We start from the raw sequence: 13,974 nt of genomic DNA, 5'->3' as shown, positions 1-13,974 counted from the left end.
TGCCTGCAGTATAATTAAGATGATTTTTCGCAAACTCAATATGAGGTTTTAGATGTGTCTTTTTCAGTAATGGCTTCTTTCTTGCCACCTGTCCATCATAGAGGCTTGTTTTCTGGAGGGAATGGGCTATTGTTGATTGATGAACACTGACCCCCATCTCAGACATCGAGCCTTGAAGATCTTTCAAAGTCATTGTTGGATTTGCAGTATGTGTATGTATATATATATATATATATATATATATATATATATATATATATATATATATATATATATATATATTTGATGCAGCTGCTCACTTGTATTAACAGGAAATGATAGGAAATGAACAACTCTCAGTCTCATCCAAGGATATTTGTCATATTTCCTTCATTTCCATGAGTTTGATTTTCATTCAGGAACAGAACAATTATGATTAAACATTTTGAAATTGCCACTCTTTTGTCTAAATGCTGCAAATTATGTTTAAATGACGATTTGAGTCACAGATTTTGCACGAGTAACGACAGGTTACAAGTGCCGGGCTTGCCGAATCAAGTCAGTGTAAACACACACATCGTGCATGCACAAAATATGTCATTTGGCATTTATACGTCATTTTGAAAGACGTCTATTGGCTAATGATCCATCCAGTCCAATGACTACACTGGAGGGTTTGCTGTTGCCTTCCCAGCAATCAGTCAGAGCAAGAATTGGTAATTTAGCCAGAGTGGAGTGAGAACTTGCTGACTCTTTATGAAAGACACCATGGGATCATTAATATCGACCAACCACCCAGTGCCGGCAGGCACATCTTCCAGTTCAATGTTCCTCTGATGCCTGGCACAGACATTGAAGCCCCGCTCTGCATGCGAAACACCAGGATGATTGCAATTTATACTTGGGTCGACATTTTAATCCAGGCGAGGCAGCTCAAAGATGAAAGCTCTCGCACAAGCCACCCCCCTCACAAACCCTTTAAAAACAAGGAAAAAAAGACATAAAATGTCATAGCCCCTGTTGTTTTAGTAATTTTCCTGTATGGAGTTAAAGGGCCAGCCCAAATATATTTACAACTAAAATGGCCACCAGTCTACCAGTCAGCCATCCTTGATCAGATTGCAAAATAAAGTGAGGTGCAAGTGTATGCCATCATGCACTGTGCTTGTGACAATTTTGAACAAAATCACACCATGCATGTCTGAGAAGTGGTTGGGGACACATTTAAGTAACAAAATGGCCGCCGGTCAGCCATCTGGGATTTGATCTCGAAAGAAAATGACAGGCTCATGTAAGCCATCATTCATTATCTCTGTACCAATTTGAAGAAGACAGGTAAATGCATGTCCGATAAATGGTTGAGGACGTGTTCGATATCGGTCTTTCCTTTTTACAACTCGAATGGCCGCCAGTCGGCCATCTTTGATCGTGTCGCGAAACAAAAGGATGTGCACATGTACACCATCATGTGTTGTCTTTGTGCTAAGTACGAATAAAATCAGTCCATACATGCACGAGATATGGTTGTCGACGCACGCACGCATGCACGGGCACAAAAATCGAGACCAAATCCATAAGCCCCCATTTCAGACTTAATCCAACAGGGGCTAATGAATAGAATGGTGAACTGGAACGGCACTCGATAGAGCGCATACCTCCCTCAGGCTGAACATTTTATGTTTTGTATCCCACTAATGGGCCGGATCTGCAGCTGGACCTCCACCAAAATCTAAACGGCTAGCTCTTGTCACATACCTATCTCATCCACCAAGTTTTGTCATAATCCGTCCACAACTTTTTGAAATATCGTGCTATATATAGTTTTTGGCCCAATTTCTCATTGTTGAAGAATCACTTACAATTAAAAAAAATTATCGTATCCAGATCCGGATTTGGATCTTCATCGAAATAGAATCAATTTGTCGTCGTCACACACCAAAATTATCCACCAAATTTCATCCGAATCTGTCCATAGCTTTTTGAGATGTCCTGCTCACAGAAAGACAATGAAACAAACAGGCAGGGGTGAAAACATAACCTCCATCCACCTTAGGTGGCAAAGGAAAAGGTAACCAGCAATTCAGAATTACCTAGGAGTTTCAAATGTGCCTTAAGAAAAACTAGACAATGATGAAACAACAGGCTGGACGAGCAATTGATAGTTATTAACTAGTGATGAACAGGACAGACATAAGTCAGACAAAGGTCGAACATCAGGGAAACAGGCACGGCACTGGCTGTATGTGATGTCCATAAGTCAACATTTACTAATTACATTAACAAAGGCCTCGTGTATACGTCTCAGATTCTGACATTTTACCGTGAATCTGCAAGTGTCCCTCGTACAGCGGCCCAGGCAGACATGAACATAAGTGGCACACCTGGGAATACAAATAGGGGAAAAAAATTAAGTATGTGCTGGTGCACAGGATAAAGGAGTTTGGTTTCTGGTTTAAAAAAAAAAAAACTCTGCACAAATAAGCCAGACAGTCGGGGCAGAATAAGAATATTCTGGGTGATAATTCGTCAAACAAGGTTTTATCTGAAACCAAGGAAGTTCTAAGGAAAGGCAAAGGATTTCGCACAAGTCAATCTTGCATTCATGCATCTTAAACAGTTGTGGGTGTTGTCAGTAGTTTCCAGGCTTCGCGCTCAAAAGGGTCGTTTTAGGTCACAAACACGTTTGTCCAATACACTGGAACAAAAATATCATTTTCAAAATGACGTAATCCACCCCAAAATGCTCAGTGTGCATGCATAGAAACCTCAGGAAGCCGAGGAATTTTGGAGGTAATTAAATATATTGTGTGTACGGGATGAGGATTGTTACCTGAAATGACTCTGAAAAAAGTCGAAAATACTTGGAAAAGTACCTGAGGGAATGGGCTGTGCCGATGCACAATGAAAGACTAGGATAACTTTCTCAGCTCGCTGAATGAGCACCTGCTTGGAGTGCAAACTCCCGGCCATGTGGGTCGGTGCAACTTCCGAGTGGTCGGTTGGCATGCCACACAAACACGAACTGCGTCAACCGATGGATCACTACTCGTGAATGGACTGTGTACCTGGATTAAGTTATTCTGCACACTCATGGGAAGGATATATCTCGGGCTTGTGCATGTACGGGGCAAGTTTAAAATGATGACATTTGCTGTTAATCATGTTGGGATGGGCAGGTGGGAAGTACGGGAGCTGTAAGTGCTGTTATTCCCTGTTATTAATATATTCTTTGTTTGGTTCCAGGGCCACAAGAGAAATTATACGAGATTTTTGCATCTATTGCTAAAAGTTGAAGTGTGTGTGTGTGTCATTGGTTGTGATCTCCATGTGCAGGTTTCAGAAGGTGGAACAGTCCTCCCAGGACTCGAAGCATCCACCTCCGTTTCAGTAAGGGATCATGATCCATGAACCAAGCTGTGAAGTTTTCTTGTTGTCAAAGTTTTGTTCCGAGAGCGCTCTTGAGGATTGTCACCAAGCCCTGGACAGCCTCCAACTGTCGTTCAATTGTAGTAATGTTTCCAGGGATGATTTTAAAGATCTCTGCGAAGTTCTTTTTTTTAATCATTTCTGTTGCTTCAGTCATCACTGGTACAAATTTGGCATTCTTCAGCTTCCAGGCTCTTTTCACCTCATTTTTGAAGTCTTGATAGCTGGTCATTTTCTTGATTTCTGAATTGTTTCGGCCAAAATCACTGGGTACTGACAACTCAATTAGCAATGCCTTCTATTATTTTTTTGTACATCAGTACTATCTCCAGTCACAGTGCTTTGTTTTCAATGTTCACGCTCGATGGGATCATTAGGTTGTATGTGAGCGTGACTTCCTTGTTTTCAATTATCGGTTGTGGTTCATGTTTCCATGAGTTTTCTGGAATTGTGATATTGAGGCTTTTGCTGATATGTCAGTGGATTACTCTACATACCTCGTGGTGCCCTTGGGTATGAGGTTACAGCTGCTCTGGCATGAGTTTTTACATCCTCATAGGAAGTGGCTCATACTTTCTGCTTCGACCTTGCAGAACCTACACTTGTCTGATTGACTCAGTCCCTCCATTTTCTTGAAGCCATTCGTGTGGTGTGCTTGATCTTGGGCATATATAATGATTCGTTCTCCATCCCAATTGAGCTGACACCTCTTCTTTGCCACTACAAAGAGCCTTGTCTCTTCCCAATCTGTCCAACTCTTTTTTTTTTCTACCTTCCTGCTATTTTATCATTTTTCCCAATTGTCGGTGTTTATCTCTTGATATTTCGTTTTATATTTTTTATTTTGTCCTTTTTTTTTTTGCAATCATTGGGGCTGTATGAGTTGCTAGTTGCTATTGTTTCATGAGTGAAATCTTCTATTCGCACCTGTCTTTGGAAATTTTTTGCTCGGTGGGTTAAGGATACCTTCTCTGGTTCGTTGTCTTCATGTTTGTGTACAAATTGGATATGGTAGTCTGTTGAGCTTTCATGTACTCAGCCAACCCTACAGTTGTCACTCGACGTACTTGGTTTAGTTCCACCAGGCTGCCACCTCCATCTCGTCTCGGCATTACCTCTGGTATTTCGATCTTTTATTCTGAGTGTTGCAGTATCAATGTGGTGTTCCAGAGAAACATTGCTTTCTGTATCAGTTTGATTATTTGGGGGTTGATCTTGTACTATTGCATGCATTTTATCATCCATGAATGTGGAACACTATCAAAAGCTTATTTGTAGTCCATCCAGGCTGTGGACAATTTGGTTGTTCTTGCATTGCAATTTTTGAGTGTGACCTTGTTTAGTCCTAGGTGCTCTATTGTTCTGTATCATCCTCTCTTGCATCCCTTCTGTTCTGCCTCTCGGCCTCCTTGTTGGGTGAGGTTGTGGTACAGCATTTATATGATAATTCCCATCAGAAGTTTTATGTTGTTGGTAGACATGTTAATGGTCTATACTTGTCAGGTTTTTGGGATTCTTCAGATTTTGGGATGAGGAATGAAGAGCCACTCATTCAAGGCCTCCTCCCCTTGGATAAGTTCATTGAATGGATGAGTGTAGTGATTGTACGGAGCATCTCGTTGCTTTAGCATTTAGCCAGAAGTTTGGAATTCAATCCAGTCCTGGGCTTTTAAAGTTTGGCATTTTTGCTGGTTGTTTTGCATTCCGCTTCATCCCAATTCCATATCCAGGCGATGCATGACGTCATCGCCAGGCACCAAAACAAGGGAGAACTCAGTTTTTATTCCGCTTCTTATTTTTTTTTGCCAAGTATGTTGGTCTGTAGAATTTGTCTGTCTGCCTGGTTGTTTGTCACACGATTTTTGGCCACAGTTTTCAAGCAATCCTGAATTTTTTTTTGTGTGTGTAGGTGACCAGCCAAGGAGAGCAATACTACATTTTGGTGAAGATCCAAATCCAGATCCAGATCTGAGAATTTTTAAAGTGATTCTTCATCATTGAAAGATTGGGCGAAACTGATATATAGCACGATATCTCAAAAAGTTGTGGACGGATGAAACTCAAAAACTTGTGGACAGTTGTGGACTGATTTGGATGAAACTTAGAAGACAGGTTGGGTGTGTGACAAGGACGAATTGATTAGATTTTGGTGAAGATCCAAATCCGGATCGGCATATGAGGATTATTTAGTTTTTAAAGTGATTCTTCACCATTGAGAGATCGGGCCAAAAACTATATAGTACTGTATAGCATGATATTTCAAAAATGCATTGGGTCTGATATGTTCTCGTGGATCAGACATTACGTGGCGCTCCACCATGGATCCTGATCCACGTAATGCCTGATCCACGAGATCATTACGTGATCTCGTGGATCAGGCACTACGTTACAGAGGTACGTGCTCCACCGAGTGCCCTTCTAGCTTTAATTATGCAACAAATCAATTAACCAATCAATTATTGCACACCGCTCCCTCCCATTTCCATCTCCATGTGCTGCATAGCGAGTAAGTATCATTTGTACCCATTCACCTCCGAGGTACATTTGTACACATGAACTAAGTATCATTTGTAAACATTTCCCACAGAAGTACACCACTCCCTGCCAATTCCGTCTCCATGTGCTGCACGGTAGCATCGCCAGGTGCCAAAGGTGCCCCGGCAATGTCACGCGCTGGAGGATGTTATTTAATTATTTGGCATTTGGACGGTGTACTTTGAATGTACCTGTACTTGTTTTTTTTTTGGGTTTTTTTTTCCTTCATTCAATATCACTGGAGCGATTTCCTTCAGGTGTTTTTCTCCTCCAAGTTTTGGATCCAATCTGTCTCTTTGTTTCTTTATTTTGGATCCCCATGTATTTCTTTCCTGAAATATGTAAGTTCATCCTTCTCGGGGGGGGGGGGGGAGATTTTACAAGTTTTTTTTCCTTTGTTTCCCTAGTGAGAATATTTTTGGCTTATTTTCAAACATGCAACTTTGTTCTCTCCCTTTGTTGACCTCATCATAGTTTTTGGGGTTTTTTTCTTTCTTGCGATCATTTCTATTACGAGTTTGCCTTCATCAAACATTACGTCTTGGTCTTTATTATTAATTTGTATTTCTTTTATATTTTTTGGATTCTCTTCATCAGCGTTGGACTTCGATTTCCTTCCATAAAATGCTGTATTTGTCTTATTTCCTTTCTCAGTTGCTGCCGTTGTGTCTCTCGCCTCCATTTCCATGATAGTGCTTGGTCTCTGTCTACAGGGGCTTGTTTGCCCTTCTTGCGATGTTGTTTTCCCGTAACTTGTCTTGTATGAGCAGTGCCGCTGCAAAGCTCATGGCGTTGAGTTCCTTTAATGGGGATGATTTTGGTACCAATCGATTAAGTGCTTTGTTGGTTCTCCTAACTAGTGTTTCTGTCCGTTTGTTGTTTTCTATCTTGTATAGTTGTGGTCTTTTCCCGAGTGTTGTCAATCTCATCTCCACTATTTTGTATGCCAGCTCTTCTTCCAATCTTAACTGTTCCTCATCATCCTCAACCTCCTCCTCTCATCCAGACCTCTGTTCCCCTCCGTCCTTCTGCCCATTAAGATCTGCTGTTGTCATTTTCATCCCCTTCATCTGTCGAGGTGTTTTCACTTGGTGCATGTTTTAAGTCGGGTCTATTCCCCCTCTCCATCAGGGTGTTTCTGCATCTCCTCCTCCTCTGTCTCACCTCACCTTCACTGTTGTGTTCCCAGTGAGACTCCACATTCCAAACCCTGGTTTCATCGCATAGCCTCCTCATATCTTCTTCTGCTCGTCTTCTGGCCTTCACTGTTGTCTGTTTTAGTGCGTGCGTGTGTGTGTGTGTGTGTGTGTGTGTGTGTGTGTGTGTTATATCCATGGCTGACACTATATTGTACCAACAGGAAATGTTTACAAACACGACAACTCTCATCCACGAATATTTGTCGTATTTTTGTATCTCCGTGAGCCGGATTTTCATTCAGGAACAGAACAATTGTGGTTACCATTTCGAAATTGCCACTCTTTCATCTAAATGCTGACAATGATGTTTAAAAGATGGTTTCAATCACAGATTTTGTGCTCGTAACGGCGCGTTAAAAGTGCCCTTCGAGCACAACCGAATCAGTGTAAACACACACACAGCGCATGCGTAAAAGGCATCATTTTAACATTCATATGTAATTTCGAAAGCCGCTTGTTGTATCTCACAAAACAAATTAAGCTTTTGTTTTTGAAGACCTCCTAGAAAGTTGGCAAATGTACCAAATGGGAAAAGAATCAACAACACCCAGTAATACAAGCTTAGTCGAGCACCAAGGAATTGTGTCGCACTAATTGTGGAGCAAAGGTGTAGCCCAAGGAATTGTGGGTTACTTAGGAGTCACAAAGCCTGTGCGACTAATTGTTTTGTTTGTGGGTGCTCCGTCCAACTTATTGTCCATACTTGCGGCACAGGTTATTGATCAACATAAAAAAACCCAAAGTATTTTTTACCCAGGTATGCTGTCAAACATTGACGCTTTGCTACACAATAACATTCACCCTCATGTGGTCACTGTTACGAGTTCAACAGTTACGGAGATGAGGTTGGAGTGCTACACTCCCCCTCAACCCCATCCCCAACGCATCCAATCCCACTCCTCCACCATGTGTGTTTTGGTCACCACATGATTTTTATCTCTTTGAAGCTCTCGTGTGGGATGGTGCTTTAAAGTGAAGAGAACTTTTCATCAAATGTCCTGAAATAGTTATGTGCTGTACCTGTCCTAAAGATTTGTTTGCTTCTAACATGAAGACATTTGAAGGTGAGGAATATGTGGTTGGAAAGAAACGTTAGATTTAATGAAATACTTTTTTTTTCCACAAACAGCACTATTTTGTCGGAATGCTTAACTTCTCCTTGCATCATACATGTGTATATTAAACCATGAAAACAACACTAAAGATGTAGTTCAGAGAACTGGATGACTCTCTCACCCCAGCCGATGAGTGTGAAGAACCAGAGGAAGCACTGCCGCCGGGAATAGAAGGTGAGGAAGATGAGGCTGTGCAGATACAATCCCTCGACCAGCATCCAGAAATAATTTGTGGCGAGGAAGTAAAGGTACAGAAAAACGGATATCTCGCAAGCAATCTGCAAAAAGAAAAATATTCCATCAATTAGAGGATTCTTTACAAAAAAAAAGTCGAATTGTAAAACAATTTTATATCCAACCACTCCACATCAAGCAAACTTATAACCACACATAACAGCGGTGTCCAGAAGAAGAAAAAAGGTTCAAAAACGTCGTTCTGTATAAGCTATGTTTCTCGCAATTCTCTGTGCAGAGAACGAGAGAGATGTTAAAAACTTGTCCGATTACACTGGTCTGCGTCGTTTCAGAGGTCTAGGTTTTCTCAACGGTCCTTATATGTTTTTTGCATGCTGAATTTATAAATGTATCTCATTTCGCTCAATCAGGTCAAGTTTTATGCTATCTCAATTTTAAGGCAAAAAACAAAAAAAATCAAAATTTTAGATTTTTTAATTAGCATTTTTTAAATTCAAAATCAGACTTACAGTGACAGAAAATGTACAAACTATATATAAAATGACGCACAAGTACCGTTAATGTGAAATTCAACATTAAAAAGACGAAGGAAAACAGCGACTGCTGCAGCGACTGAAGTTGGGTGTTGCCAGAAACAACGATTTATCTATATTTTTCTGAAATTGAAATGAAAGTAATTGAGAAGGTACTTTCTTCCACATTAAGTGTACTTGTGTGTCATTATATGTATAATTTGTACATTTTCTGTCAATGTAAGTCTGATTTTGAATTTTAAAAAATGCTCATTAAAAAAACTAAAATTTTGATTTTTTTTTTCCTTAAAATTGAGAGAGCAATTTTGACCTGATTGACCTTAAAAAAAAAATTTGCCCTGGTTGAGCGAAATTAGATACATTTCTGAATTCAGCATGCAAAAAACATATAAGAACCGTTGAGAAAACCTCGACCTCTGAAAAAAATATTTCAAATGCAGCCCGGTGTTATTGATTGAAAGGTCAGACTTTGTGTTTGACTGTTCCTCCATTCTTTCTCCAAGTGTCCCTCGGTTGTGTCCCTTTGCTCTGCAGTTGGTGTGTTTCCCTGCTTTATAGTCTGTTCTTTCTGTTCATTTGTGTTGTGTGATCTAGCAATTCCATGAGCCTCGATTTTGATTGCAATAAAATTGTTCTATCGAGTTGAAATTTTTTGATGATCTATGATGACTTCTGCCATCGGAGATGTATGGAGGTTATGTTTTCATGTCTGTCTGTCTGTCTGTCTGTGAAAAGGATATCTCAAAAAGTTATTGACGGATTCTGAAGAAACTTGGTGGACAAGATGTGCGTGTGACAAGGACGAATTTATTAGATTTTTGTGAACATCCGATCCGGATCTGAGAATTTTTTAATCTCCAAATGATTCTTCACCATTGAGAGATGGGGCCAAAAGGATATTTCGTACGATATCTCAATTTTTTTTGGACGGATTATGACAAAATTTGGTGGATGAGTTGGGTAGGTGAGAAGAACAAGCCGATTCGATTTTGGTGTGTGACAAGGATGAATGGTCCGAACACAGATCCGGCCTATCAGTGGGACACAAAACGTAAACTGTTCAGCCTGGTGGAAGTACGCGCTCCATCACGTGCCATTCTTGTTACCTCCACCACCGAAGGTGAAGGAAGTTATGTTTTCACCCCTTTCTGTTTGTTTGTTTGTGTACAGGATATCTCCAAAAGTTGTGGACGGATTCGAATGAAACTTGATTTTCCATTATGTAATCATTTAACAAGTTGTTGTGCATTTATTTAATTCAAAGTGATCGTAAATTTTTTGTAAATACATAAATCTGAGCTAAACAAAGTAATTAATTTTTGTAAATGTATTGTCTCTGATGTGCATTCTGTACACTCGTCCACGGTAAAATGTTTCAGCTTAAGTAATGTAAATTATAATCAGTGACAATTATTGTTTTTTATTGCAAAAATAAAGATAGCTTCATGGAGCAGCTAATCGACAGAGGGCAGCAGGTTCACACTCTGGCTGTGGATCAAAGGGGAACAGGGAAACAAAGAGGACTTATCGCTCGGCTATTCCTTGTGATTAAGTCACAGTGAGAAGGTCATTTGTAACATCAGGCTGCGGCACATAATTCCATCGGGATGGGAACATCAGGTAATTGGACTTCTGGAACCATGCGTGCTGAGACTCGTTGACAATATATTTTCCATTCACATCATTGGCAGAAAGACAGCATGGAGAAATTACACCTCCTTCTAAAATAGGACCAGGACAACATTTTTAATCACTAAATCAAGTAGCATGACCATGTCAGGTAGAACACCCAGGACTATACATTGGGGAATGTGAGTGCACTACTAAGAATTTGCTGATGAAAGCTCGAGTGTTGATCTATATCAGCAGATTGATAGGACCATGGATGAAATAAACAGGACATTGATTGAAGTATGCTAACCACCGTGGGAAGAAAGGATAAGCTGATTGTTTTGGGCTTTAACCCTTCATCAGAGCAAAAGAGGAGGTTAAAGCAAAAACAGTTAAAACGGAGGCATTAAAAAACCACAAAAACAGCCAAAACTGTTCCCTGGTCAATTACACAAGAAGGTGGGAATAATTAGAGCCATTAAAGGAGGAGTAGTAGTATTGTTATAGTAATATTGTAGTAATAGTAGAAGTAGTAGTAGTGCTTTTGTTAGAATTACCACAATTCTATGTAATGTCGCTCACTCTTCTGACCTCTGCTAGTACACGGTCAGAACTGCAATAGGTAAAGGGGCTGTCACACCTTGACGTTTTAGCCAGCGTATGGCAAGGTATCAAAATGAAAGTAAAACGCTGGCGTACGCTGAACTATTGATGTATTTTTTTAAGTTTTGGGTGTATAATATCGTGTTGGACATATGCATAACATATTAGTAACGTACACAGAACGTTTCAATACCATATAGATAACTTATACCAACGAATGCTGAGCGTGTTGTCGGCGTTCACAACCTATGCCCAATGAGAGTCTAACTTATGCATAGCGCGGCAGCGTATCGCCGACGATCACGTGGCGTAGGCTATTAATAGGCTGCGGCTCGACGTTTCAAATCATAACCGCACTGGACATCGAAGTGTGAAGCCGCTGTCACACCTTGATGTTTTAGCCAACATATGCCGACGTATGAAAAATTTGCCGAACCAAGCTGGCACACGTCGAATACGTTATGGGTAAGTTTTGTATACATTAAGAGCACGCTGGCATCCGTCGTAGTATGCTGGCAGACATCGAAGAACGCTGGCAGACGTCGTCATATGCCGAGTACGTCGAGAAATTTTCAGCATGTTGAAAATTTCTCGACGTACTCGGCGTATGACAGACGTTCCGCATACGCTGGCATAAGTTGGAGCCACCTTACGCGATCGTTGACACACGTCGACACACGTTACTTGTAAGTTACTCATAAGTCGAAACACATCGACGTAATGGTTAGCGTCAGTGTTCCAGACTCCCTGGTTTTTTTTTTCTTTCTTCGGTATGACGCTGATGTTGACACTTCGATTTTCAGTGCGGTTATGAGTTAAATCGTTGAGCCACAGCCTATTAATTATATTATATAATAACTGCACTAGAAATCGAAGTGTCAACATCAGCGTCATACCGAAGAAAGAAAAAAAAAACCAGGGAGTCTGGAACACTGACGCGAACCATTACGTCGACGTGGTTCGACTTATGAGTAACTTACAAGTAACGTGTGTCGACGTGTGTCAACGATCGCGTAACGTGCCTACAACTTATGGCCAGCGTATGTGGAACGTGTGAGTCTTATGCTGGCATACATCAGAAAATTTTAAGCATGGAAAATTTGTCTAACACCTTGGCGTACTATGACGTATGGCAGTGTACAAAGACGTATGCCAGCATACTATGACGTATGCCAGCGTGCTCTTAACGTACACAAACTTACCCATAACGTATTCGACGTGTGCCAGCATTTTAGCCAAATTTTGCATACGTCAGGCATACGCTGGATAAATCGTCAAAGTGTGACAGGACCTTCAGGTGGAGCATTTTAAGAGAAAGCAGGAGAAAGAGAGAGAGAAAGCAGGAGAAAGAGAAAGAGAAAGCAGGAGAAAGAAAAAGAGAAAGCAGGAGAAAGGGAAAGAGAGAAAGCAGGAGAAAGGGAAAGAGAGAAAGCAGGAGAAAGGGAGAAAGAGAGAAAGCAGGAGAAAGAGAGAAAGGGAGAAAGCAGGAGAAAGAGAGAAAGGGAGAAAGAGAGAAAGCAGGAGAAAGAGAGAAAGAGAGAAAGCAGGAGAAAGAGAGAAAGCAGGAGAAAGAGAGAAAGGGAGAAAGAGAGAAAGCAGGAGAAAGAGAGAAAGAGAGAAAGCAGGAGAAAGAGAGAGCGAGACAGCAGGAGAAAGAGAGAGCGAGAGAGCAGGAGAAAGAGAGAAAGAGAGAGAGAGCAGGAGAAAGAGAGAAAGAGAGAAAGAGAGCAGGAGAAAGAGAGCAGGAGAAAGAGAGAAAGAGAGCAGGAGAAAGAGAGAAAGAGAGAAAGAGAGAGCAGGAGAAAGAGAGAAAGAGAGAGCAGGAGAAAGAGAGAAAGAGAGAGCAGGAGAAAGAGAGAAAGAGAGAGCAGGAGAAAGAGAGAAAGAGAGAGCAGGAGAAAGAGAGAAAGAGAGAGCAGGAGAAAGAGAGAAAGAGAGAAAGAGAGAGCAGGAGAAAGAGAGAAAGAGAGAGCAGGAGAAAGAGAGAAAGAGAGAAAGAGAGAAAGAGAGAGCAGGAGAAAGAGAGAAAGAGAGAAAGCAGGAGAAAGAGAGAAAGAGAGAAAGCAGGAGAAAGAGAGAAAGAGAGAAAGCAGGAGAAAGCAGGAGAAAGAGAGAAAGAGAGAAAGCAGCAGAAAGAGAGAAAGGGAGAAAGAGAGAAAGCAGGAGAAAGAGAGAAAGGGAGAAAGAGAGAAAGCAGGAGAAAGAGAGAAAGAGAGAAAGAGAGAAAGGAGGAGGAAGAGAGAAAGAAAGAAGGCGGGAGAAAGAGAGAAAGAGAGAAAGAGAGAAAGAGAGAAAGCAGGAGAAAGAGAGAAAGAGAGAAAGAGAGAAAGCAGGAGAAAGAGAGAAAGAGAGAAAGAGAGAAAGCAGGAGAAAGAGAAAGAGAAAGCAGGAGAAAGAGAAAAAGAAAGCAGGAGAAAGAGAAAGAGAGAAAGCAGGAGAAAGGGAAAGAGAGAAAGCAGGAGAAAGGGAAAGAGAGAAAGCAGGAGAAAGGGAGAAAGAGAGAAAGCAGGAGAAAGAGAGAAAGAGAGAAAGAGAGAAAGCAGGAGAAAGAGAGAAAGGGAGAAAGAGAGAAAGCAGGAGAAAGAGAGAAAGAGAGAAAGCAGGAGAAAGAGAGAAAGAGAGAAAGAGAGAAAGCAGGAGAAAGAGAGAAAGCAGGAGAAAGAGAGAAAGGGAGAAAGAGAGAAAGCAGGAGAAAGAGAGAAAGAGAGAAAGAGAGAGCAGGAGAAAGGGAGAAAGAGAGAAAGAGAGAGCAGGAGAAAGAGAGAAAGAGAGAGCAGG

The 13,974-nt window shown here is 41.0% G+C and overlaps 1 protein-coding gene and 1 long non-coding RNA gene across 3 annotated transcripts in view; one reads left to right on the top strand and one right to left on the bottom strand.

Annotated features, from left to right (window-relative positions):
- The window catches only part of LOC147029532 (parathyroid hormone/parathyroid hormone-related peptide receptor-like), a 223,473-nt gene that overhangs the window by 88,273 nt on the left and 121,226 nt on the right, over positions 1-13,974 (bottom strand). For both annotated transcript variants that reach the window (XM_085872654.1, XM_085872655.1), the window contains 2 exons: positions 8,376-8,532; positions 2,300-2,360 (listed from right to left, as the gene is read on the bottom strand). In XM_085872654.1, coding sequence (XP_085728780.1) covers positions 2,300-2,360; positions 8,376-8,532 — 218 coding nt within the window. The remainder of the gene's footprint in view (positions 1-2,299; positions 2,361-8,375; positions 8,533-13,974) is intronic.
- LOC147029534 (uncharacterized) overlaps positions 7,974-13,974 on the top strand; it is a 69,370-nt gene continuing 63,369 nt past the window's right edge. Inside the window, exons 1-2 of the long non-coding RNA XR_015055931.1 lie at positions 7,974-8,203; positions 8,381-8,502. This is a non-coding gene — a long non-coding RNA (uncharacterized LOC147029534). The remainder of the gene's footprint in view (positions 8,204-8,380; positions 8,503-13,974) is intronic.

The sequence above is a fragment of the Eptatretus burgeri genome, chromosome 3 (assembly GCF_056783735.1).
Source record: "Eptatretus burgeri isolate ZD-2024b chromosome 3, Ebu_testis_v1, whole genome shotgun sequence".
NCBI classification, from domain to species: Eukaryota; Metazoa; Chordata; class Myxini; order Myxiniformes; family Myxinidae; genus Eptatretus; species Eptatretus burgeri.
Note: the sequence above shows the minus strand (reverse complement) of the source record. Positions and strands in the feature narration are given on the sequence as shown.